This window comes from Amblyraja radiata, chromosome 34 (genome assembly GCF_010909765.2).
Source record: "Amblyraja radiata isolate CabotCenter1 chromosome 34, sAmbRad1.1.pri, whole genome shotgun sequence".
Classification (NCBI taxonomy): Eukaryota; Metazoa; Chordata; class Chondrichthyes; order Rajiformes; family Rajidae; genus Amblyraja; species Amblyraja radiata.
This window is the reverse complement of record NC_045989.1, coordinates 16,570,466-16,597,537: the sequence shown is the minus strand read 5'-3', so window position 1 is coordinate 16,597,537 and position 27,072 is coordinate 16,570,466. Positions and strand designations below refer to the sequence as shown.

The window sequence follows — 27,072 nt, the reverse complement described above, 5'->3', positions numbered from 1 at the left end:
GCAAGACAAATCAAAATAGGACGTACATGGTAAATGGTAGGGAATTGAAGAATGCAGGTGAACAGAGGGATCTGGGAATAACTGTGCACAGATCCCTGAAAGTGGAATCTCATGTAGATAGGGTGGTAAAGAAAGCTTTTGGTGTGCTGGCCTTTATAAATCAGAGCATTGAGTATAGAAGTTGGGATGTAATGTTAAAATTGTACAAGGCATTGGTGGGGCCAATTCTGGAGTATGGTGTACAATTTTGGTCGCCTTATTATAGGAAGGATGTCAACAAAATAGAGAGAGTACAGAGGAGATTTACTAGAATGTTGCCTGGGTATCAGCAACTAAGTTACAGAGAAAGGTTGAACAAGTTAGGGCTTTATTCTTTGGAGCGCAGAAGGTTAAGGGGGGACTTGATAGAGGTCTTTAAAATGATGAGAGGGATAGACAGAGTTGATGTGGATAAGCTTTTCCTGCTGAGAGTAGGGAAGATTCAAACAAGGGGACATGACTTGAGAATTAAGGGACAGAAGTTTAGGGGTAACATGAAGGGGAACTTCTTTACTCAGAGAGTGGTGGCTGTGTGGAATGAGCTTCCAGTGAAGGTGGTGGAGGCAGGTTCGTTTTTATCATTTAAAAATAAATTGGATAGTTATATGGACGGGAAAGGAATGGAGGGTTATGGTCTGAGCGCAGGTATATGGGACTAGGGGAGAATACGTGTTCGGCACGGACTAGAAGGGTCGAGATGGCCTGTTTCCGTGCTGTAATTGTTATATGGTTATATGGTTAAAGGCAGAAGTACAACTAATATTCTATTACAATCTGCTCCTGTTGTACAATCAGGATCTGATGGGCTGATTTAATATATTTTAACAAAATATTAATATTGATTTATGCACCACAGCTGTTACAGTGTGATACAAATTACATTTTCGAAAGGTTCCAAAGTATTTTAAATGAAAACTAATCTAACTAGGTTCAATCATATTTTAATACACAAGAAAATCTAACTATACAGAAAAACTTTCAAATGTACGATGAAAGGGGCACAAGCAGGTTTCCAAATACTTTGTTGCTAATTATAAAGGAAGATGAAAAACAACAAATTCCATGAAGAGTTCACGGTTGTATCATTGTATCATTTTTTTTACTGCAGCGTTACAACGTTATCCTTTCTCCACACACAAAGGATAGTAAATTGACAAACACACTCCTGCACAATGTTGAAAATAATTCAATGATTTTCAAATCAAGACAGATACGTTTCTGCTGACCAAGGAAGTCAATGGATATGGAGCCAAGACAGAGAGGATTTATTCAGATCCAAAGCCAGTTGGCTAGTTATAACCAGGGAAGCTGTCTCTGCAATCTCCAGACAGCTTTCTCCCGCAATAAAGAGCCCAGCAAATCATGGTTTCACTGTATTTGTTGAAAGGTATATGTATTAAAAAGTGACTAAAGTCAGCGGATCACCAATTTAGGTTTAAATTAATTCCACCATTACTCATTTTCAGCTTGTTCACACAGATAATAATAATAATAATAATAATAAATTTTATTTGTGGGCGCCTTTCAAAAGTCTCAAAGACACCTTACAGAATTTAACAAGAGTAAAAAACATATAATCGGAGTAAAATAAATAATAAAGACATAACCAATACACAAATTAAAGACAGAATTCGATCCATAGACAAAAAAAAATCAAAAACACAATGTGAAGAGAGAGCAGCGGCAGCTAAACCGTGCCAGCGTACACTCTCCCTTCCGACAGCCATCTTGGACACAAACTAAAATAATCACTTATACACAAAAATCATCCCCCCACAATGGTTACCACTGTGGGGGAAGGCACAATGTCCAGTCCCCATCCCCAGTTCTCCCAAAGTCAGATGTCATCAAAAGTTTAAAAGGCACAAATTAAAAGGTCTGCATTTCATAGGAAAATATGATATATTTCATAGACAAGTACTACTTTTAATTATGTACTTTAAATAGAATTATGCACTTCAGAAAGGATTTTTTAAATATCTTTTTACAAGTACTTGCATTGCGAACATCCATTCACGCTGGTCACCATAATCAACTGAGATGAAGTCTAACAAATCTAATGCTTTTGCTTCACTATAATAATTGCTTGGAATTTACTGGTCCTACCATTGTCTCCTGTAATTAAGCACACATCACTGCATGACAGAAAGTCAAAGGTATATCAATATCATGGTTGATTTGGATTTCCAAATGTATGGGGGGTATTGGAGGGATTGTCAAACCAGGTATGTTTTTTTGTCATAGCAATGCACATAATATTCCAAAACAATAGGAAAGCACAAGATCAATTTCAATAGATTTTCTGAAGTTAATACCTTATGCAGTGTGTAAATCATTATTCAGGAGTCAAGAGTGAAGTGTGTTTAATTGTGGCATGTACCAACAATTGAATAATGAAATTGTTCTTTGCAGCAGCATAACGGGCCCAAAATCGCAACACACCAATAAAATATAATTATATAAAGCATTATATAAGCTAATAACTGTAATACTAGGTAGCCATAACAGTACAAAACAGAAGTCTGTAGTGCAACCATAGCTACAATCCACAGAAGTATATAGTTGCTGAGGTGAGTGTTGTGTTGTATTTAAAAGCCTAATAATTGCTAGGAAGCAATTCTTGAACCTGGTTATCATGGTTTTCAGGCTCCTGTACCTTCTTCTCGATGGTAGGAACGATATGAGAGCATGGCCGGGTTGGCGTGGGTCTTTGATGATATTGGCTGCCTTTTTGAGGCTGTGCCTCCTTCAGATTCTTTGGATGGTGGGATGGTCATAACCTGTGATGGACTTAGCAGTGTCTACCACTCTGTAATCTCCTTCAGTCCTTGGCATTCGAGATGCCAAACCAGGCGTGCAGTTTTATCTCTCTACCATACACCTGTAGTTCAATGGAGTATCCATCAACAGACCATATCTTCACAATCTTCTAGGGAAGCAGAGGCACTGATGAGCTTTCTTTGTCATTCATCAATATGCACACTGAGGAACTTGAAGATCATTAGATGGGAGCAGAATTAGCCCTTTCATGTCTACTCTGCTATTCAAACATTGCTCATCTATGTCTCCCTCCTAACCCCATTCTCCTGCCTTCTCCCCATAACCTCTGACACCCATATTAATCAAGAATCTATCTCTGCCTTACTTTGCCTCCACAGCCTTCTGTGGCAAAGAATGTCACAGATTCACCATCAAGAAGTTGACTCATTCCACCCCCGTCCATCAATGAAAACAGGCTTGTGGGTCTTCTCCTTTCCCCTCCTGATGTCAACAATCAGCTCCTTGGTCCAGCTGATAAGAGATCAAGATTGTTGTTCTGGAACCATTCAATCAGATTTTCAGTCTCCCTTCTGTACTCTGACTCATTATTGCCGAATATTCGTCCAACAATGGTGGAATTGTCGGCAAATTTAAAGATGGCATAGGAGCTGGAGAACGTGGAAAGTAGAACAGGAGACTGAGTACACAGCCTTGAGGTGTTCCTCTGTTGACATTTATCGAGGAGGAAGTGTTGTCAATTAATACTGATTGTGGTCTGTCAATGAGGAAATTGAGGATCCAGTTATGGAAATTGGATGAGCAGGGACCAGTATTCTGAGTCTGATATGTTTGGAGGGGATGATGGTGTTGAATGCCGAGCTGCAGGCGATGAAGAACAATCTGGCGTACATGGTCTTAAGTGGTCCAGTGATTAGTAAAGGGCTATTGAGCTTGGAATAAGAAATAAGGAAAGACAAAGGCTTATAATATTTAAAACAAAATCAGAGTAGTTTCATCTGAGGCTAGGAAATTATGAAAGGAAGTTTAGATATATTCCCAATAAAGATACAAGCCGTCAAGCTATAGCTTCTGGGACTGAACCTACAGTATTTTGACTCAAGTAATCTAATATCTACCAAGGTAAAAATCTCAAGTCTTCCCTCGTAGGCAATAAATGAGAAATTGTGTCTTCCTCGGACAAAAGTTCTGCTTGCTCATGTACAGTGCCAGAAACTCTCAATTACTGACAAGCAGCTGCTCCTTAATACAAGTTCAGGAAAACGTCATCGGATAGTTGAGTTAAGAGATATTTAGCCAAATGTGTGCTTACATTACACTTGTCATGTCCTACATTACATTTCAAACAGTGATGGCATTTTAAAAAGCTTGCCAGTGCCTTTAAAAAGCGCTATGGGATGGGCTGTGTAAAAATAAACATATTTTTCCCGTGCAAACGTTTCGGCATCATTCAGGAACTTGGACCTCCCCCCTCTCCATACAGACTATTCCTTCGTTCGTGAGAAAAAAATCTCATATATATTTAAAACGATAGAGATTTAAACAAAGGAGCATTACTCTCAACCAGTTCTAATTTTGACAAGCCCATTTGTGAGGATACATTTTTGGAGATGCATTCAGGCTCCAAGCATTAATCATATTTATAAATAAGAATTACATAATTCCCTCAGTATTAGGGCAAGATGAGCATAATTACCGTCAATTTCCAATCAGTATACATGAGATATATTCGCCTTCCATAATCCAATAAAAAGGCAATTATGCTCTAATCCTAGATAGCAGCAAAAAACTGCCAACACAGTACATTTATTAAGGCATGTAAACAGTACAGATTCAATTTGCTCAATCCCAATAAATCACATAATCCCTATTTCTGTACAAAATCCTTTTCTAACCCACATAAGTAAACGCTAGGTAACCTGGTCTCACAGGGACTTCAAACTCAATTAGTGGTCATTGTTAACGGTAGCAGCAGCCTCCAGTAAGGAAATTCATGGAACAAATTTCAGTTTCTTTGTTCTCTAATTTTCTTTAATATGGAATTTTGAAGATTTTTTTTGCACATGATCTGTCCCATCTTTTTTTACCATGGCTCAAGAGAATATGATTTAATTTTTTAAGGTTGTTTTGCATTGCAACCACCAACTGATAGATTCAGTTCAGATTCCACATTAATAAAATTCTGTATCTGATGTTTTCTTTATGGCTGAAATTTAAAAAAGTTTATAAAAATGTATTGATAGTTCTCTTTGCAAAGGGTGATATATTAAACTCCAGCATTTAAAATTATCCCCTCTGAAGCCATTCTTTGATGACTCATCGCTCTTAATAACTAAAGGCTGCTTATTTCAGCCAGTCTGGGTGATAATCACATCATAAAAGTAATTGTGGTTAAAAATATAATTGAATCAATTCCACAATATAACTTGTATCCTGTTATATAATTGTGATTTATAATAAGAATCTGTATCGGCTGGTTCTCTGTTTGAATGGCGACTTGATCAAAATTGAAAGCAGGAAAGAGCAGTCACGGCAATATAAACATGTCTTAAATCAATACACAACCGAGACCCATTCAAATGTTTTTTTAAAGAGAACAATAGTTAAGATGGTTTACAGATTTTAACTTTTATGCAGACCAGATTATGATAGAAGAGTGCGGGGAGGAACAATGCTTTTTGATCATTCAGTATTTCCATCTGGTTTGACACAGATGCACACACATTTTCCATCTTCTCCAATTTTTATCCAACAACTAATTCATTTGCAATTCACCATTCCCCAAGAATATTCACATCAACAAAATATGAAATGTGAACTGCTTTAAATATTAAAACATAATTTACTTTAAGAAAGAAAAATAAGGTTTAAAAAAGTGATACCTCCAAGGGCAGCTTTTCATTTTAATACTGCTTACAGCAAATGGCTAACTGACCTAGATAGAGTGGATGTAGGGAAGATGTTTCAACTAGAAAGAGATTCGAGGACCAGAAGGCACAGCCTCAGTATAAAAGAACATATCTTTAGAATGGAGATGAGAAGGTACTGCTTTAGCCAAATGGTGGTGAATATGTGGAATCCATTGCCACAGACAGCGGAGGCTAATTCATCGGGTATTTTTAAAGCAGAGATTGATAGGTTCTTGATTACTAGAAGGGTGTCACAGGCTATGGGAGAAGGCAGGAGATTGGGGTTGAGTGAGAAAACTCAACCTATGGTCCAAATTATCTAATTCTGCTCCTACTGTATTTTTTATGAACTTCAATCTTTTTGTTTTTCAGTTTTTGTAAAAATATACATCGTATTTTTAAAAAAAGAGCCAAAAAATACTCTAGGGTCCAAAGACTGAGAGGGCATATGTTATATGAAACAAGCTGCCATAAATAGCCGAGGCAGATATAATTACGTTTGGATACTTGGATAGGGAAGAAGTAGAGTGATGCAGGCCAATGCAGACATATGGGATTGGCGTAGAAAGGCATCATGGTAGGCATGGATGAGGTGGTTTGCAAGGGCCTGTTTCTGTGCAGTACAACTCTATAATTCTAACAATAATTCTTAATTAAAAATGAACACAAAAATTCTAATTGTTGGTCAGATGGTTTAACGTAAAACATAGTTATAACATATGTCAGTTATTTGGATGAAGCAGCTAAATATAGTATCTCCAGATCTGCAGTCAGCACAAGGCTGGGGGAAATGTAAGTTGTGAGGAGAATGCAGCGGCCATAATTTGATTTAGACTAGTTGGATGTGGCAAAATGTATGGCAGATGACTGAAAGGTTATTTAACAGAAAAACATAACATGAATGGTGACTGGAAAGGGATAAGGTGCAAGGAAGGTGCCCTTGTGCACCAGTTGCTGGAAAGAAGTATTTGGATTTGAGCACAGGAGCAAGGATACCTTGCTGTAAGCATACAGGACCTTAGTCAGACCACATCTCAAATACGTGCGGTTTTGGTCTCCTTCTCTGAGGAAGGACGTTCTTGCCATGGGGGCAGTGCAACAAAAATTTACTGGAGTAATTCCTGCGACCGATGTATGATAGAAAATTGGAACAATTTGGCCTATATTCACTTGACTTCAAAAGAATGAGTAGGGATCTCAGAAACCTATAAAATTTGAATTTGAAATGGACTAGCCAGACTAAATGATAGAGGATCATCCAGAAAGTTCCGGAGTGTAGAATTCTGAGAGCCCCTGGATAATAGCTCTTCTATTTAGATTTGATATCAGGCAAACTTTCTCCACATGGATAAATATGTTGAATTCTCTACCACAGAAGGCAAAGGCAGCCAAGTCATTATATATATTTAAAGAGGAGATAGGTATGAAACACAGAAGTAGAGCTTTGACCATGATCATATTGAATGGAGGAGCTGGCCTCCAGCTCCTATTTTCTGTCTGCAGATGGAACTCAAATGCATCTTTAGAAAATGTTGATATAATCATAGTTGCACAACGTAGGAAATCATAAATATTAAGCAGAAAGGAAAAAAATCATCAAGCCAGCTAAAAACAAATATTAGCACTTCTACAGCAGATTTGACAGTGTTAATATTTAGTAGATTAATTTAATCAGTTAGAATTGTGCATCATTAACATTTCGTAAGATCAGCTTTGCTTTGGAAGCTGATAGATGCTCAAAGGGGAATTAAACTATTTAATTTGAACATTTCAACACCACCAATTTGCATCTGGTAAGCTTTCTTACTTGAAAATGGTTCTAAGTACATGGCAAAAACCTATAAGCTGACACCCAGGCTTCTGGTTAAAAATCCTGGAATATTATCTCAGCAAATAATGAAAGAGCAACATATCAATCAATACTATTACACAAGAGAACAGTTTCATTTGCCTACAGTTATTATACTATAAAACAGTCGGTGCACTTATAAACAAAAACTTTTTTTTACGTGCTTAAGTAATGTGGACCGCGTGGCATCAGTTACAAACAAAAGCAAAGAGATATGAATTAAAATACTATGATTCACCACTTCATTCACTATCATTATTTCACAAGGACAAGCACGTCATCAATATTATTTTTTAACAATTATCCGTTCCAGTCGACACACTAAAATGTGGGTAGGTCTACATCAACATAACAGGTGTGCAAACTATTCACTGCCTTTGAGCAGTAGTCTGTTCTGCAAGGCGAGAAAGTTCAATTCATTAGCATACAGCTGAAAGTCTGCAGTTTAGGAGAGAACTAGAACACTCTATGCATCATTATCTACATTCAATGTTTGAACAAATTTTTCTTCATGAAGAAATATCAGCCTGCAAATCAACAGAAGACATTGTCCAGAAACAATATAACCACACAAATTCTACATCACTTATTCTTTGTATGCTGAAAAAAAGTAATGACAACAGGTCTTAAAATAAAAGCCCTTAACATTTTTACCAGCTTTCCCTCTGCTTTTTTGTATTGACTTATTATTTGCTGTGTACCATTTTGATCCATACCATTCCAAGAACCAGTTAAAACACCTGTAATCTCAGAACATCTAGGAAATCTTCTGAACACATTTTCAGTTAATTTTGCTTGATTGATAACAGAGCAATTGCGTTTAGTAGCAAGACAATTGTATTTATAAGCCATATTGCCTCTTGGTATCATTTTAAAAGTGAACAGCACTGACTTTTTACTTGAAGGATATCTATTTGTGACTGTAGTGGCCATTTGGCTTATTTTGTGTGTCATTAATTGTGGTGTTTGTCTTTAAATTTTAGACTGCCCGTTATTATGTTGGTGGGATTTATTAAGTAATCAAGGGCGTGTTTGGTGCTGGGTTTCTTGCGCAGAAGCTTAGTTTTTAGTTCAGCTCGGAGCTACATGAGGAAGGAACACGCTTCGACCATGTGAAGTTTAACCGAGACACGAGGAGTTTTCTAACGTTTAAAGTGATATGTTGGAGTTTGACGAAGGTTAAAGTGTACGAGTCAGAGTATCAGATCGGATGAATATCTTATTGTTTTTCTTCAACAATAAAGAAACTATCAATCAAAAGAATGTGTTATGAAGATTTACTTGTGAAGAAGATCTGAAGGTCTCACGGAGAGCTCACTTGCGTATTACGACATTCTCCTACAGCCATGTATCCTCTTTAGTGGCTAGAGGGAGTAATCTCTTGAACGATATAAAAATCTGCCACTTCAGCTACTGCTTTCAGATCATGAACAAACCCTAATATCTTCAAATAACTGAAATACTCCATTTGCAATTTGCAGTATTTTTAAATAATTACTCTGTATAAAGTCTAATTATGCTTTCCTTCCCTCCATCCCATCCCACACAATTAAATAATGAATCCAAGGGAACTGAACAGAAATGCTTAAGACTAGTCATTAAGATACAGACTAGAAAAAGCAATCAATTGAGCTTCATGGAGGAAAAAAGGGCATTGCCTTTCTTGGGCTCAAGAATCTTGAGCAAAAAACAAAGTGCTAGTGGAACTCTTACTTGAGCCTTACTCTGACAGAACGGTGGGTATAGGAATTGGAATCAAAATGGTTGGCAACTGGAAGGTCCAGCAGGCCTTGACATACAGTTCGGCAAAATGGTTCCTTGTCTGCGCTCGGTCTCACCAATGTAAAGGGAGCCACAATGAAAGCACCAAATGGAATAGAAGAGGTTAGAGGAGGTGCACATGAACCCCATCTCACCTGTTAGGGCTGCTGGGATCTCTGGATGGAAGTGAGAGAGGAGGTGTTACATCTGAAGAGGTTGCAGAGGAAACTGCTCAACGAGGAGGCAGATAAGCAAATCAACATATTGCAGAGACAGCGATCTCTATAGAAAGCAGAAAGGGGATGGATGGGTAGATGCAAATGGCATTGGTTCCATGGTTTCTTTCTAATTGTATATTGTGCTAACGTTGTTTTTTGTCGTGTCTACCTTCAATTTAAATCAGCATCTGCAGTTCTTTCCTACACATTAGTTCAAGTGAACCATGGTGCGCAGTAGGTGAAATAAATTAAGTGCAGTAAAAGGCAAGTTAATATTCAAAATAAACAGCAGACACTAAGGTTTCCACTGAATAGTGAACATGTAAGAACTCAATCACCAAAACAGTGGCAAAAGAACTCAGGATGGCAAATTCACTAAAAACATAATTAAATTCACATCTTCAGTTGGGTAAGCTTACAGATTGCGGAACTAAAAACCTAACGTTTTACCAATTTTCTAAACATTTCCCTGGGTACCAAAGAACAGATATTGATTTTAAAAGCCGGTGCACAAAAAAAAAACCATTTTAAAATTCCCTATATTCTATTATATTCACGGGCAAATTATATACATGGGTAAACATTAGTTTTAACCCAGACATATATGCAGAATAGTAATTATAGCTCTAAACACTCACCTAACCTCCTTGTAACGAATGGCAGGATTTTCTAGGGTATTCTACACAAGGTAGCTTACATTCATGGTTAGTTCCAGGTAATTTACTTTAATTGCGGTGCAGAAGGCTATAAGCAGTATCACTGGTATTCCGCAGAGCACAAGAAATTGAGGTGTGATCTTATAGACTGAGGTATACAAAATCACAAGGGCCATATGCACAGTCTTTTTCCCCAGGGTTGGGAAAACAAGAACTTGAGGTTGTAAGAGGTGAAAGAAGAAAGATTGAACAGGAACCAGAGAAGGAGAAGGAGAAAAATGTTTTGACAATAAAGGTATTCAATTCAATTCAATTCAATCAATTCAAGGAGCTTCTTCATATAGAAGGTTAATGGGTATATGTAATGAGCTGTCTCATGTAGTTGAGGCAGTACAATAACAACATTTAAAAAAAAACCATTTGAACAGGTCCATGGATAGGAAAGGTTTAAGGGATTTGGGCCAAGTGGGACTAGTTTGGATTTGGGCATCTTGGTTGGCATGGATGAGTTGGGCAGGATGGCCTGTTTCCATGCTCTATGACTTCAGTCTGAAGAAGGGTCCCAACCCAAAACATTACCTATCCATGTTCTCCAGAGTTGCTGACTGACCCACTGTGTTACCCTAGCACTTTGTGCCTTTTCTTGTAAACCAGCATCTGTAGTTACTTATTTCTACACTCTAATGCTATATGGAGGTTGAAACACCATCTTTAAATTTTAGTTTGTTTGTGGGGCATTTCACGCTATGCATCCCACAAAAATTCACAGAAAATCTTCAAACAAAACCATACCAACTCTTCATAAATGGAGATATATTTGGAAATCAATCTGCCCCGACACCAGAAAATAAAACAAAACAGGAGAAAAAAAGTATATCCAACCTTGAAGTTTGCCAACTCAGTATTTTTTTTAGCCTTTTATGTTTTAGACCAAAATTTAGAAATACAAAATAGAAAATTGACATTCTGCCAGATATGCGTTTCTCAGCGATCTTAAACCCTTTGATGTTTACTGCTATAGAATAAATTGTTGCCAAATGTGGGAATGAGACTGGAAACAGTTCAGATGAAATCAAGTTTTTACAGCAATGAATCCAACACGTTAAAAAGGTGAGACTTCATAACTTTGAGAAAAGAGAAAGTCATAGTAATGAAAAATATTTTCATAATTTCTCTTCAATGAGGTTCAACTAGTGACCTTCTAAAAGAACCAAAAGAAAATCTGCAAACAATAATATCAGCCGTGAGAATAAAAGGCAGTTAGACTGCAAATGGCTGTCCACTTTCATGCTGAAAGTGAGTCACACACAACGAAGGGTCGGGGGAGTAAAAAAAAGCCACCAGCATACATGGGAGGAGGGGAAGCAGTTGGTATGCAGGTCCCCTCTCTGCAAAGCAAAGTTATAAAAGGGTCTGGCAAAGCTCTCCAGGAACAGATATCACTGGCAACAGAGAGAGATGATGAAAAAGAAAAAGGTCAAGGAGCAAATAGTCTAGTCTGCCATATGTTACGACCAACTTTATCCTCTGTTGCTGGAAACAAAAATTCTGAGTTTTTGCTTTACATTGCATCTAAACTTGCTGAAAACAACCAATTTTTTTTTAATGGGTATCTATTTTTATTTTACTGGACAACAGCAATGAAAATCTGATATTTGAACATTTTCAAGCTGTATAGCTTTGTTCTGACTTTTCTTAAATATGTCAATGGTTCCCACATTTTGAAGACAAGATGGTTTTGATTAATTGGTTCCATCTAGGGACAAATCTATAAATTGTTTGCCTCAGTAAATTACTCCGACTACAGCTGTGCCCAAATCCCTTTCATTAAAAAGCTCAGTTGCTCAACCACAAATTAAACATTACATTCCATCAGCTCTCGACTCTGCTCGTGTCCTCTTGGCTGCTGCAATCCTTCAAAGTGATTCCCTTAGCTTCTGCAACGCAGATCATCTTGCCTGCTTTATCTGTGTGCTCCAAAACATTTTACAGAAAACTAATGTGGAAGTTGTTACACATCTGGAAAAAATGTGAGCATAAACTCTCTATGGAGAATCTGGTTTCTCCATACTGACTACATTTCACATGGCGTTAACACCAACTCTTGATTGAGCATGGGAGAGAAGGCAGTCATTTCTTTAACAAAAACAAGCTACAGGTGCAGTTTATCACCAGCATTCTATTCATCAGGATGAGCTGCTACAACAAGCATATATTTTTCCACACAAACTACTTAAAAGAACATGATTTTCTTTTTTAATTTAAGGTTTAATTGGAACCACAGCCATAAATGAATGTTTGAAATTGCATCAGCACTTAAACCACATTGCAAAGTAGATCCTTCTGATTAATCAGTTTTGGGCATGCAACAGGATCCACTCATAGTAGAATAAACAGATTCACAAGACTGCACTTTATACTTCAATCGCTAAAATCATTCATGACATCTGCAAGTGGCTTCAAAAGGCAGTATCCTTATGCATTTAATACTGGCATCAGCAGAGAAGGAACAAAAAAGAGAATGTAAATGAAAATACCAGTTAATACATAATTTTAATATCACATGTTAAGGCTCACAGAGTCATTAGAATGACATCTGGCACTGGTATCTAATGTTACTGGACGGCAGTTGTTGAGATAGTAGTCGTGTTCAAAAATATTAAAAACTGCAAGGATATCTCATGAACGTATCAGAAATACATTAACTCTATACTTCCAGGTGTCGATAAACCACTTAAAAAAACTTGTTTCAGAGGAAGAAGATTACAAGATCACAACGTTGAAACCAACAAATAAAATGTACCAATTCATCGTTGCTTCAGTAAATTGATAAAATTATAGATAAGCTTGTTTTCAAACGGCAAGAGTCTTAACTGAGCAGTACCTGTTAAAACAGCTCCAGATTCTGAATATATTCAGTCATCCAGGAAAAGCCAATTAGCTAACTTCCGCCCTGTCTATTCATAATCATCAACAAAATGAAAGGTTGGTGTGAACAGTGCAATCAAACAGCACTTACTTGCCGTAACCTACTCACCAGTGCCCAGTTTGAGTTTGGGGGTCCAAAGTTTTTCCATAGCCTTGGTATATTATGCACCAGAGCCGAGTTTAGATTGACTAACCATGACATCAAGGTAGCATCAAAAATACTGTTGTATAGCTCAAACCAATACCCGCTGAGTTTCTCCAGCATTTTTGTCTACCTTCGATTTTCCAACATCTGCAGTTCCTTCTTAAAAACTCTGGAGAGTTCAGGAGCATATTGAGCACCAACACAGACTGACACAGACTGGTGAATGCTGGGACCATCATCTCAGAACCTGGACATAACTGCACTAGTTATTTTTGGGCAGTGTCCTCAAGCAAGGCCATCTTCAATTGAATCGGTGACCTTCCTACCATCAAATGGTCAGCAACACGCTCATAGAATCATAGGAAATAGGTGCAGGAGTATGCCATTCGGCCCTTCGAACCAGCACTGCCATTCAATATGATCATGGTTGATCATCCAAAATCAGTACGCCGTTCCTGCTCTCTCCCCATATCCCTTGATTCCATGAGCCCTAAGAGCTATATCTAGCTCTCTTGGAAACATCCATTGAATTGGCCTCCACTGCCTTCCGTGGCAGAGAATTCCACAACACTCTGGGTCTCGATAGCACCAAGTACCTTCACAAGACAGACTCTTGCAGTACAACTGATCTTAACTGTGCATTGTGCTGTTTGATGCTGTAACAACTGTGCGAGCACTATACCTGCACAAACATTGAACAGCTTGATTTAGCAAATTATTTAAATTCCAAAATAAATCCAGAAACACAAGGACATTTTCACGTAATTCCGACACAGTTCAATACTTCCTAGAAATTAATCATGAATTGTTTCTCACTAAATTTGACAAAGCTGCGATCTTTCCGTAAATATTAAGCAGATGACTACCCAGGAAAGGACATAAATTCACCTGAATAAATAAAGTTCATTCTCTTCAATGATTTCACAGCAGAGAATTAATCTTATTTAATTAAAAACTCGTACCAGTTTTGTGATTTATGCATTCCAATTATTTATGTACATGCACAATATTTCCTTATACTTAGATTAGGATCAATTTTGATACAGAAGTGAATAATATGTTTCGCTGAACAATTTGGCAATGATAAAATTATTTCAGAGTGGCTGCTTTAAATGATCTGAACCCATGAGTTAAAGCACCCACAGTCCAGATAGGAACTTAATAAGTAGGTGGAGATTTAAACTTCCCCCGGTTAAGCTCTGAGCTCCATCAGAACAGGGGAAGCCTTCACTATTTCCCAGGCGAGACGTAGTGCAGGTTCAGTAGCCCAATTCATTCAAAGAGAGCACTCTGAGGAACAAATAAGAGGATCTTCACAATTTTTTGATGATTAATACATCTAAACGTATCTGTTTTGAGTGATTTAATTTTCAAGTTCTATGATAGCACAAAAAAACTGAATTTAATCAACTCTCAAAGCATTCCAAAAGGATTTACACATAAAGTGCCACATACTGCATACTCTCTTACAAGTCAGCTGAGAGCCAATTTCACTGAGTAGTTTAAGGTGACAATAGATTAAGTGGGCAAACAAATGATTAGCGTACATTTAAGCCGTTCAGAGAATTTTTAGCTAATGTTGGTCCAGTTGACCAGAAACAGCAAATAGTAATCACCAAATTTTAATCAACACCATTCAAATTCAATCTGTCAATTTACTTCAATATTTGTAACAAAGTAAACAATACGGAACAAGTAACCGGCAGATAAATTGTTTGAAGCTGAAAACTAACCGCTTTTAAAAGCATATTTCTCCCCAATTGGAAAGCAACTGATATAAAATATTTCATAAGAACATTTACCATAAGGGTAGAGGTTTGATGAATTGGGGGAGTAAAACAGATGTGGCTTAATGCAAATTTGAAAGCACTAACTCAACAGGAACATATATTACATTTTCTACAGCAGCATTGCAGCCAAAGATTACCATCTTCGATTCAGAAGCAGATTTAAAAAAAAAATGAAATCAATCATGACACATTGGAATTTCAATGTAAGGACATCATGAACTTCACCTACAGCAGAAACATCTTCATGCACAACAGTGTATCAAACTTTGTAGTTATAATTTTGGATGAGGTTAGTCATAATCATTTACTGAACTAAATCTTAACATTTAATAACTTAACCTATACAAAGAATCTTTACAAAGCAACTGATTTTTCCAACATTTGGAAAGTTGGTGGGTATACCTCGTTCACATGTCATATTTTTGTTTTAGGTTTAAATCAAGCATAAAAGTTGTGAGAATAATTTCTCACCTATTAACTGTACTTTTCAACCATATTAAAATGAAACTTGTGATAATACAAAATTACCATTGATGCTTGCCGACTGGATGTTACCAGTGCAGATGCTCCAAAGTTTGAATTCAGTCCACCAATTGGCCCATTTTGGGATGGTCCCAGTAAACTATGCATGTCGCCATGGCCACCAGACATGCTGGTTGAAGGCCCAACAGCGTGGTTTCTGAGAACGTGGATGGCATCATCCAGTCTGTCTAGACGATCCTCCATTCGGGTTTGCTGTCAAGAAAAAAATATGCTGAATAAAGACATTTGCAAAGGCAACAATTCTGCTGAGGTTAACTCACAGCTGGCTGCTTAATATAATAGGTACCGGTAAGTCATGAATAAGAAATGAAAGGGATAGAAGCTAAACAAATGGTTTCAACAGCAGCCACAGGCATTTGGAATATGTTTCAAATTATAAGTAGGATATCTGAGGAAAGGAAATTTTCAAAAAACTGCACATTAAAGGGGACCATTTATTTTGTGGAGGCAATTTGACCAGTTGTAATTTTCTCAACAAAAGAAAGAAATATTAAGATGGTATTTCTGCTCTTTGACATGCTCCTTTTTTGGATAACCATCTTTAAATAAATCAAAATTATTAAAACAGAAAACGTGGATCTAAGCCAGAAGGGAAAAAAAAATGTTTGGCACATTGTTGTAATTCATGCAGATGGTCTACAGGTCTAGAATAGTAAACCAGGAAATGGACTGCTGAAAGAGAAGTAGTACCTCACAGACATCCTTTAAGAAAGACATTGCATCTTGCAAATGCTCATGAAGTTGCTGTTCAACCCGGTTTTTCTGGTGAGGCCAAGACATAACAAGAAGCAAAATGCATTAATAGGAACACCACAAAAGCGAAGCAAATCCAAAAGCTCCAGTAAATTAATACTGAGGTTATAACTTTATTGAACAGAGGAGAAATTTAGTTGGCAATTATTATCTCTCTGGTTGTGCTCAATTGAAAAATGACTTTCATCCCCTATTTTTGTAATAAATAACTCAAAATGCATATACTAGAAGCAAAGAGTAGGATGGGCGGCAGGCAGCTTCAAATTTACTTTTGATTAATAATTACTTTGGATCTTATTCGTTCTTTGCTCAAATATGGCTATCTCACAACCACCGCATGAAGAGTAATATCCAAATATTCTGGCCAGCTTGAAGTAGTCTTGCGATAAAATGTTCACTGACCTTCCTCAACTGTTGTTTAACAGAGTAATGCCCCTGTCCCACTTAGGAAACCTCTGGAGACTTTGCGCCCCACCCAAGGTTTCCGTGCGGTTCCCGGAGGTTGCAGGTGGTTGCAGGTAGTGGAAGCGGGTAGGGAGACTGACAAAAACCTCCGGGAACCACACAGAAACCTTGGGTGGGGTGCAATGTGTGTGAGTGACTGGTGGTGGTCGGAGGGGCCGTAGGTGCAGATTGGCAGCCACGCTTCCGTCAGTCTGCCCCAGGGCAGCTGTGGCTACAGAAGTAGCTTACCACCACCGAGTGTGACTGAGGAGTGAATGAATAATGCGATGTAAAGCGCCTTGAGTATTAGAAAGGCGCTATATAAATCCCATCCATTATTATTATTATTAAAGTCTCCAGAGGTTTCCGTTCAGGTTTCCTAAGTGGGACAGGGGCATTAGCAACTAAAATTCATTCTCCAGAAAGCCAAATGTATTAAAAATCCAGACGATTAGTGCTGTACTGGGTTTGCAGCAGCATCTGCCACTCCAGGACATCCGACTGCTAAAAGCGGTGAACTCAGCCCCATCCACCGCGAGCATTACTAACCCCCCCCCCATTGAAAACATCCATCAGGCTTTGCCTCAAGAAGGTGGCAACTAACATCAAGGATGTCCACCATCTGGGCCATGCACCATTCTTGCTGCTACGATCGGGCAGGAGGTACAGAGGATTGAAGTCCCACACCATCAGATTCAATATCATCTACTTTCCTACAACTGTACTTTTCTATATCTATTCCTGCCTCAAGAACTGAGCACTACAATCCAGTTCATGCACTTATATACTTATTTTTGTCAAGAGTGTTTTGCACAAATGTCTTGCTTTTATGCACATTTGTCTTTCTTTCTAAACTTTTACATGAAATGTAAATTAAAATTGTGCTTTTGTGTTTGTCTGAGTCTATGTACTTGCGATGTTATCACAAGCAAGGAAGATTTGTATTGTAATTGTACCTCACCATACTTGTGCATGTGACAATAAACGTGGCTTGACTTGATCAATAAGCTCGTAATAACCCCTAGAGTACTCATGAATTTTATATCAGAGAGAAAGTAAGCTTCTTAAAATTGCCAAAGCAGTACTAATTATACCACCAAATATCAACTTTGGTAGCTAAATTGCTACACAAAGTAAAGTTACAGTTCAATAGTTGCCTACGGCGATCCTCCAGTGTTGCCATTTATACATTTATGATCCCACTAGCTCCTGGTCTTCCCTAAAAGGTTATATTACAGTAAATTTGGGAAATATCTTGCTACTTTGAAATTAAGAAACCATAGGTAGAGAGAAAAAAACATCAAATTTCCAGCTCCACTGCCATTAAAACCAATAAGAGCTTAGTAAACACTTTAATGGCAATGCCTTTTTTAAGTATAGAAAAAATATGAATATCTGAATAAATTAAGTCATTCACCCATCATTCACCCCTCTAGTTTAATTCACCCCCAAAAAATGTAATTTGCCCTTAGGTGAACCATTCACCAGTTAAAGAAGCACTGGTCTAGGTGTGCACTGGTACAATATACCAATGTTCAATCTAATTCACCACTAGTGCTCTTGCAAGGCACAATTCAAAATGCACCTTTTCAACCAGGCTTCTGGTTCGATGCCTCGCATCTCTCTCTACTCAAAATGTATTCCCTCACCCCAGGCTACAAATGATTGCCTTTGAAAACATGTGTTAAGTATGCTCTATCAACACCAACTTCAAGGTGTTATACATGCCAGAAGTTAAAAAAAACATGTTGAAATTTCAATTAGAGTCAACGGTCCTTAATTATCCAACTATTGAACATAATGAGTTTTAGCTGGGTTTTATACTGCCAGATCATATAGGTTAACATTTGAAAAACATGAAGCATCTCATGAATGCACTTAACATCACTTCAGGTTGTTAGTATGGGCAGATGGATATGTACAAATGAGAATACGATTGTCAAGTTGCCGACAGTCGCCTGAAAAACCAGCAACTAGAACGGCGACTGTCAGAGTGGAACACACACAAACACATCGCTTCTTTCACCAGCCTGTTATGCAGGCGGGGAACAGGGCAAGCAGGGGAGCGCTGTCTAAAAGATTCTCACGGTGAAAAGCCAAGGTGATACAGACTGTGAAGTTCGGGGGACATTTAACATTACCGGTCGGTTCCTTAGTTCTGAAAACTACCGCTTACCTTTTTTCCCCCCAATGTGCCAATGAATTTTTCCGGTCAGCACCTGCTCCTACCTGCGATAATCTCCGAGAACTTTCGACCTCCTGGCACGTGAATCCTCGCTACTCTTCATGGCGGCTTAATTCTAGTCGCCACTAATTTTTCAACATGTTGAAAAATTTGCGGCTACCATAATGAGGCTGCGACCAGTTCCCAGAATGCGGGAACACTTCGCGACCATGAAGGTGACTCCCCGGCAACTATCCGCGAACATGTGGGGCTTCGGAGGCTTCGGCCGCAGGCCCTGTGGACGGTAAAATCGGGAGCTCCCACTTTACTATCATCTGCAAACTTGCTGGCCATGCCTTCTACCCTCTCATTCAAATCATTGATATAAACCACAAACTGTAATGGGCCCAGCACTGATCTTTGTGGCACAGCACCAATCACAGACCTTCATTCCGAAAAACAACCTTCCAACATCACCCTACATGAAGCCAATTCTATATCTAGTTAGCTAGCTCTTCCTGGATCCCATGCGATCCAACCTTCCAGAGCAGCCTACCATGCGGAACCTTATTAAATGCATTGCTGAAATGCACATAGACAACATCTACAAATTTGCACTCATCAACCTTTTAGATTACTTCTTCAAAAATCTCAATCAGATCTGAGACCCACGATCTCCCACATACAACTCAGTTTGACTATCCCTAATCATCCTGTCTATCCAAATGCAATATATTTTAATATTTAGTCTATATTCCCCAGGCTTTTCCTTGCAGCCCTTTTTAAATAGAGGCACAACATTAGCCACCTTAAAACTCTTCCGGCACCTCCTTCTTCTCAGAGAAAGCTCAAACCATCATTGGTTCGTCAGGGCTGACATGTTTTAATCTCAACTTTGTTCAATTTTTAATTTTTTTTAAAAGGGGTTTAAAGACCAATTTCTTGTGATGGATAAGTAGACAAGCCCAAAGATATTTAGATATTAGATTTCAGAATTCCCTTCTCTGAGAATTGATGAAGAATACAAAAAAATATAGCTACTACAGCCTCTTTATACCCCTCAAGCAAGATCCCAACAAAAAAAATGCATTTATCAGTTCAAGAACATCCGAATTACAATCACAGTACAACATTGCCAAACATTTTAGAATATCTGGTCTGCCTCACCAGTGAATGAAGAGAGTTTTCATAACTCGGAGATGATGGAGTTCCTCCTGGTCTTGACCACTGATTAGCACCTGTGTAAATTAAGACTTAAAGTAAGCCATAAACTTAATATGCAGTTGAGCGAATCAGATACAAAAAATAAAAGTTTTAAGCATCCTTACCTAGTTTGGCCTACACAGGCCAATGTGGTTTACTCTAAAATGGCCTTGGAACTGGAGTTTCAAACAACTTGCAATAGGAACAATATTTCGAAACTGAGAAAGAATAAAAACACCTAGACAACTACCCATCAATGCACGCACCAAATTGTAAAGTTACACAAGCCCAGTTGAACTTGAACCGTCTGAAGAAGGGTTTCGGCCCGAAACGTTGCCTATTTCCTTCGCTCCATAGATGCTGCCGCACCCGCTGAGTTTCTCCAGCACTTTTGTCTACCTTGAACTTACAAAGTCCTCTTTGTAAATATCTGCAGTCCACTGACTACATTGGTAGAGCTTTAGTACAAACTAATCAAGCAAAAGACAGATATGGCTGTACTCACAAAATCATACCACTCAATGTCTATTACAATTCCTAGGTTTGTCCTGTCCCATCAGCAGGACAGGCCCACAGTAAAAAACAAGCAGGATGCAGAAGCTCTGGAAATGCTCAGCGTTGATTAGACCCCCATAAAGCTCCATGGATTCATGGTCAAATATGAACAAGGAAATCACCTCCCTTAGTTGATGAATCAGTGTTCTCCACATGGAAGAACATTTAAAATAAATAACAGAATATCAATGACACAGGTTGTACCCTGGGTGGGGGACTTCAAGAACGACTTGGTTGCACCTCCACTAACAATCAACCAAAGACTGAAAAATGGAGCTGCCAGACCAGCTCGGTGGCAGTTGGTGAGTGAACCAATGGAAGGATACTTCTTGCCCATCTACCTGTGAGACGCATCTGTCCAAGGAATGGGTCTGCACAGCCTTGGTGCATGGACACACTCTATTGTGTTGTGTGAACACTGTAATCATGTTAAATACAGACTCAAAACAGATTTGCCCATTCACAACTGAGTATCTTTGTTGTAATATGTACCTGAGCAGCATCAGAAATACTCATCACCACAACTGAATTGCCCACAATATCACTCACTCTCCCACTCCCACAAAGCCTGGGGCTGCCATTGATTCAAAGAGAAATGCAGAAAGTTAAAAATAATGAACAAACCTAAAGAAGGCGACAATGTGAAGCTGCAACACGGGACAGCTAAACAAAGAGTATGAAATAAGAGGTAAGCAACCAACAGATCAAATATGCAATTGTCACATATACACGCAGTCCTACATGAATTGTGATGGAGAATTAAACAGAAATGGTGGCTTCAAGAAAATTCCAATCCCCAATGACAGCAGGGCCTACCCAATGATTGCTAAAAAGACTGATGCATTCTCACCAATGCAGAAATGGGTGATTTATTTCAAGTTCTGCCAGAGGTCCTTATCATCACAGAAGCCAGCCTATTCAATTGGACATAGCAAAAGTAATGGAACTACATGGATTCCTGTTGAGCAAGGGGTGAGAGGATACAACAGATAGCTGGGAATGCAGAGTTCATGATCAGATCAAAGTCCTGTTGAATGATGCAGGCTCAAAGGGCTGAGAGGTTAACTCCTTTTGATTAATTTGATGTTCAATAGGTAAATTCATTAATTTTGTAGACCATAAACACACATAGAACTAGTTAAGCCTTCAGCTCCATTGACTGTCTTAAAAATTACAAAAATAGTCAAACCTTACCAGATAAAGGTGATGGCGATCCAACAGGTGTTGATGGATTCGATGGGAAACTACTACTGGTGTGATCAGGTGAATAAATCTGCACAAAAAAAGAAACAGACAAAATTAGGAGTCAAAATTGCCCTTTATTTTTGTTATTACTTTGAAATGATGATTGGAGTAATTATCTCCATAACTCTTGCTGGCATAACTTCCAACAAGCTAAAATACTCAAGGGATTCCGCCTATTTAATATTCTAAAATCTATTTGCTAAAGAGCCATTATTCACAAAATATCCAGTCTTTTAACCTTTCCAATTCAGGTTGCATTTGAAGGATACCAAAGTTGAATCCTTGCAACATAATCCTACATTTATCTGGACTTTTACCACCAATTCCTCTGTATACATTGAAAAATTTAGTTCTAAACACATGCATGAAACATATTAATGTTTGACATAATTGGAGCTCACAGACCACAGTATAGAGACTATTTTGTGTGTATGGTCAAAGCACATTGCACGAAGTAAGCATTGTTGGCAAACATAATTCTTGTCAAACATAAATCAGTGCATTTCCAGCACAGAAAATATACTTAGCGGTTTTCAGCAGATCGCCAGTTTACATTTGGGAGCAACAATAAATGGATGTCTGACATCCACTCCCTCAAGGTCAACGAGTTGGAAAATAAATTAAGTTTACAAAAATGTTAAAGATGGAAGATATATTTAAGGATAACATTGCAATATCTAACAGAAGTACAGGTTTTTATTTGTTACTAAAATGTCATATACAATTAACATTCATTATTACGAGTGAAGGTGGAAAGAGAATTGCGCAAGCTATAATTATCTTCAACGAATTCCCATCACTTGCTCAATCACTTTGATTGCATGATCCTCTCTATTCTGCTCTATGCAGATTTAATTCCAGAATACAATGTTTCTTTTGACCAAGGGCAAGGGATCCCAATGACAAAGAAAAACGAGACAACAGCAAAGAGAAAAATGTAAAAATAAATAAATGTTTCATTTTATTTTAAAAGATAATTACACATAATTTTACAGTAAAAAGCAATATGATATTGCCACACTAAATCTCTGCTTAGGCTCAAGGTTATGCCCAAGTAAAACAGAGATAGCAATGGGAGACTAAAAACCACAATGCTCAAGTGACCACATCAAATAACTCCAGAGATTCTAGGCAATTGCCTTGGAGAAAGCCCGAAGAGAAATTACTTTCAAACACAAAGGCTCAAAGATTCCACCATATGTCGCAACTTTATTTTTTCCATCTCAGTAAACTTCCTGCATTTCTTTTCAAAATTATGATGAGCAAAGGATTTTTATAAGGAATCTATGAACTTCTCAATTAACCTTAATATCTCCTACAGCAGTTAACTTTCCAGGTCCATTTTACAAAATTGTTTTCTAGATGTATTTTATTCCAGAGGAAAACAGGAATCTCAGTCAATCTGCAAGACCACCAATTGAAAGCTAAGTGCATGAGTCGTTCTGGTGCATACCACTGCAACATTTTATTTTCATCTACATAGCTCACTTGTTTCTCAGTCAACCAAAGGTAACAGACAGGTTCCACCAAGATGCAGGACAGAACACCACAGGAGATCCTTCTTTCCTGTGGCCATCAAACTGTACAATTCCTCCCCCTTCTGTAGTGGGGTAGACTCAGACTGACCCCCCCCCCCCCCCCCCAAAAGATTCAAAGGTATTTTATTGGCACATGTACCAACATACGATTTAAACCTCAAATTATGACAGTTCTGCCTTCTTAACTGGTCACCAACTACAAATCCTCCAAATCCACTGGCAGAGTTAGTCAACCACAACCAGCTTCCTTCCTATATCTCATGTAGAAAATGCAACAGCTTTGAAGACTTCATTGAATCTCATGGTCGTGATAGCTCATGATGAAAATCAGCATACGGAAAATCAGCATTAATGATCGAAAAAAATGTACCACAAAGCACCCACCTGCCCTATTAACACATCTTGCCCCACTTGTGGCAGAGTGACAGTTCCAACATCGGCCTCAGCCACTTTAAAAAAGAGAAAAATGGACCAGAAGCAAGTGGTCCTCATTACCAAGAATATCAAATGAAAGTGTGAACCACACTAATTTGGTTGAATAAATCCACAATAAGCTATGAGAATGGAGTTCAATACTTTCTCTTCATCATTGGAGTAATGTGCTTTGTTTTCTTCCTTATACTGAGGACTTGGTCTCACATGAAACGCTGTAGCTTGAATTATACCAAAACAAATTCCTCAACAAAAATGGCTGGTCTCAATAAATCATTAAGGATTCCAAATGCTTATGTGCCACAATACAACATAAAGGAGGGAAGGGGGTGAGGAATACCTGACCAAAGTGCAGAAACATGTCAAGAACAAATTTTAAAAGCCGACACACAACCTAAATTTTTATATCAATGGATACTTCAAAAATTAACTCAAATAATACACTCCAATAGATAAACTAAAAATATTCATCAGAACACATTATTTCTTTAGCAAGCAAAAATATTATCAGTAATGATTCTGCCACAGGAGAATTAAAATATTAGTACACAATTTGGAAGGAATGATGATGTCTGTCCAATGGTCTGTCTGAAACCCATTATTGGTGTTTACATGTACTGATATTATTAAATTTTTACAGAACATAACGTAAATGCTGATTTTATTGAAATGATAACTGAATTTGAGCATTATTATATTGGATTAATAAATAAACATAGAACATGGTATCCAAAGCACCAAGGCTATTAAACATAATTAAGAACAGAAACAGACTTGCCAGCTCTTTGAAACTGTTGTGCCATTCATCAAGACTACAAAACCTCCACCTTAGTGCCATTTTCTTGCATTATCCTTACAAGCCTCAAATAATTTCATTTCCAGAAATCTATCAACCTCTTTTATGAAGGCAATCAACAACAGAACCTCTAAGACTCTGTGGTACAGAACTCCACATTCTCACCACCTAAGTTTTGGTCAAATTTCTCTTCATTTTAGTTGTAAGAAACCTTTAAATACAATCTACATTAGAACCATCATTGTTACATGAAGAATCCATACGTGAAAAACATGAAAAACTCTTTTGTTAAGAATCCAAGTATTTTGATTTAGCACTGAATGTTGAAGTAAAACAGATGTTTTTGAATGATTCAGTGCAATATTGTGGGCAAAACTTGAAAGAAAAACTTCTTGGCAAATGTTCAGGAAAATACATGAGAAATTTTAATCTGGGGTTTGACTATAATCTACAGAATTTGACTGCTTTCCAAAAATGTTTTACACAAAACTGTTTTTAGCTTATAAAATATATTGTGTTTCTTGCTGAATGGTGATTGTCCACTGGAATATTTTTGCTATCAGGGATTCCTCTTCAATAGATAGCATCAAGGTATAAAAATAGAAATTTCTGGAAATATTCGGGTCAGACTGTATCCACAGATGGATGAAAAAAGCTAATGCTCTTAGTCAACCATTTATCATCAGGATTAAAAAAAATTAGTAACAAAATATTTGTTGCACAGAAAGGGTCGAAGGGAAAAGAGAACAACAGGCAAGCCACTGAGACGAAGAGATCAAGGGAGGTTCAGTAAATCAAGTGGTGGCGATGGTGCTGGCTAAAAGGCGGTAGAGGTTCCTAAATAACAAAATGGTGCATCTGCGGAACGTGCAAATCGGAGATGACAATATTATCAGGAAAGAAAAATTAAACACTGGAAATATGCACTATCAGTCTGGAATGGCTGATTTTCTAAAATGGTTGAATTTCTAATATGGAATTAAGGAAACTATTGCATGACAAATTGGAAGATAACATACTGATTCTCAAGCCTGCATTGAACAGGAGGTCAAAGGGCCAAATTTTGCATGTCCTGCTGTTGTACAAGGCAATGACATGCAACTGGATGAATGTATGTGTGGACGTGGATCCAAAGCATCTGGGAGGCGGGGAATTTATCCTGTTGGAATGCTTAAGGGAAGCGGGGGAGAACCCAAAACCTTGATCTGGGTGAGAGAAGAGGGGATGAGAGCTGGTCTCATTAACTATAGTGGAGGGCAAAATCATACTTAATGATGATAGTCTCAGCAGGACCTTGCCCTCATTTCATTTGGAGATCTATCAGGCACAACACACCTCCTTTACCTCCTCCATAAAGATCCAAAAGGATAATTAGTCAGTTAAAATCATGCAGCGTGGAAACAGACTTTTAAGCTTTCTGAGGTCCCTCTAAAGCCTTTATTATCTTCATTCACCGAGTTTAGAATATGAAATATGATATTAGTTCTGCCGGCGAAAATGTTGATAAAGAATGTGAATAGCCAAGACACTCCTTGCTATCCCACCAGGCACTGACTGCCAACCCAAAAGGATTTGCTTATTCCCAATCTTTGCTTTGTTTCGATAACTATTTCTTGATCCATGGTAATTCCAGGGTGGCAGATTATGGAAGAGGTGGTTAGAGGTCAATCTGAATTAAAGTTCAGAGGTAAAGCAGACAGAAGATAAGGTACGACAGAAGTGGGTGATGTGAAGTGGAAATAGGTAGACTTAGTGATACATGGTTCAAAATATAGATCTCTCAAAAATGGCACCAGCGTTGCACAATCTGATTCTATTTTGGACATTGAAAGGAAAGAGATGAAGGAACAACATTTACTAAAGATACATAACTTTGGTTTTGCTGATATTCATTTGGAAAACTCTGGAGTTATCAGCATAGATTGAGGAAAAGGGTGTGCGTTTTTGGCTGTTGCTATGGGAGGTAAGATGGGAGCTTGCAGATCACAACGTAAGGCGTGTGCACAGGCCCCAAGGATATAGCATAAGTAACAATGTGATCAGAGAAGTGCTGGTCATTCTCTGACAATTGCATTGTAAAATAATAAATGTTTTTTCCCCCCCGACAGAATAGCCAGAGTAGCCACAGGAAGTTCCTGGCGAGTGCCGTGGTGCCGCAAGAGTGGACCCGGCAGCCGGCCAAGAACAAAGACCCGGGCCTGGTTTCCGTTGCAAAGACAGGCCCGGCAGACCACTGCCTGCAGGGGGAAGCTCAGCAGCTCGGAAGACCAGACAGTCAAGAAGGAGCCATTGGCAGTGACAGAGGCGAGGAGTGGGCTAGTAGGAG

General features: G+C 38.2%; 1 protein-coding gene across 26 annotated transcripts in view; it reads right to left on the bottom strand.

Moving 5' to 3' along the window:
• tcf12 (transcription factor 12) overlaps positions 1-27,072 on the bottom strand; it is a 151,690-nt gene that overhangs the window by 8,007 nt on the left and 116,611 nt on the right. For 21 of the 26 annotated variants that reach the window (XM_033050557.1, XM_033050558.1, XM_033050564.1 and 18 more), the window contains 4 exons: positions 21,930-22,008; positions 20,145-20,215; positions 16,307-16,378; positions 15,602-15,808 (listed from right to left, as the gene is read on the bottom strand). In XM_033050557.1, coding sequence (XP_032906448.1) covers positions 15,602-15,808; positions 16,307-16,378; positions 20,145-20,215; positions 21,930-22,008 — 429 coding nt within the window. The remainder of the gene's footprint in view (positions 1-15,601; positions 15,809-16,306; positions 16,379-20,144; positions 20,216-21,929; positions 22,009-27,072) is intronic. The other 5 variants (XM_033050561.1, XM_033050570.1, XM_033050562.1 and 2 more) reach the window with 1 other exon arrangement.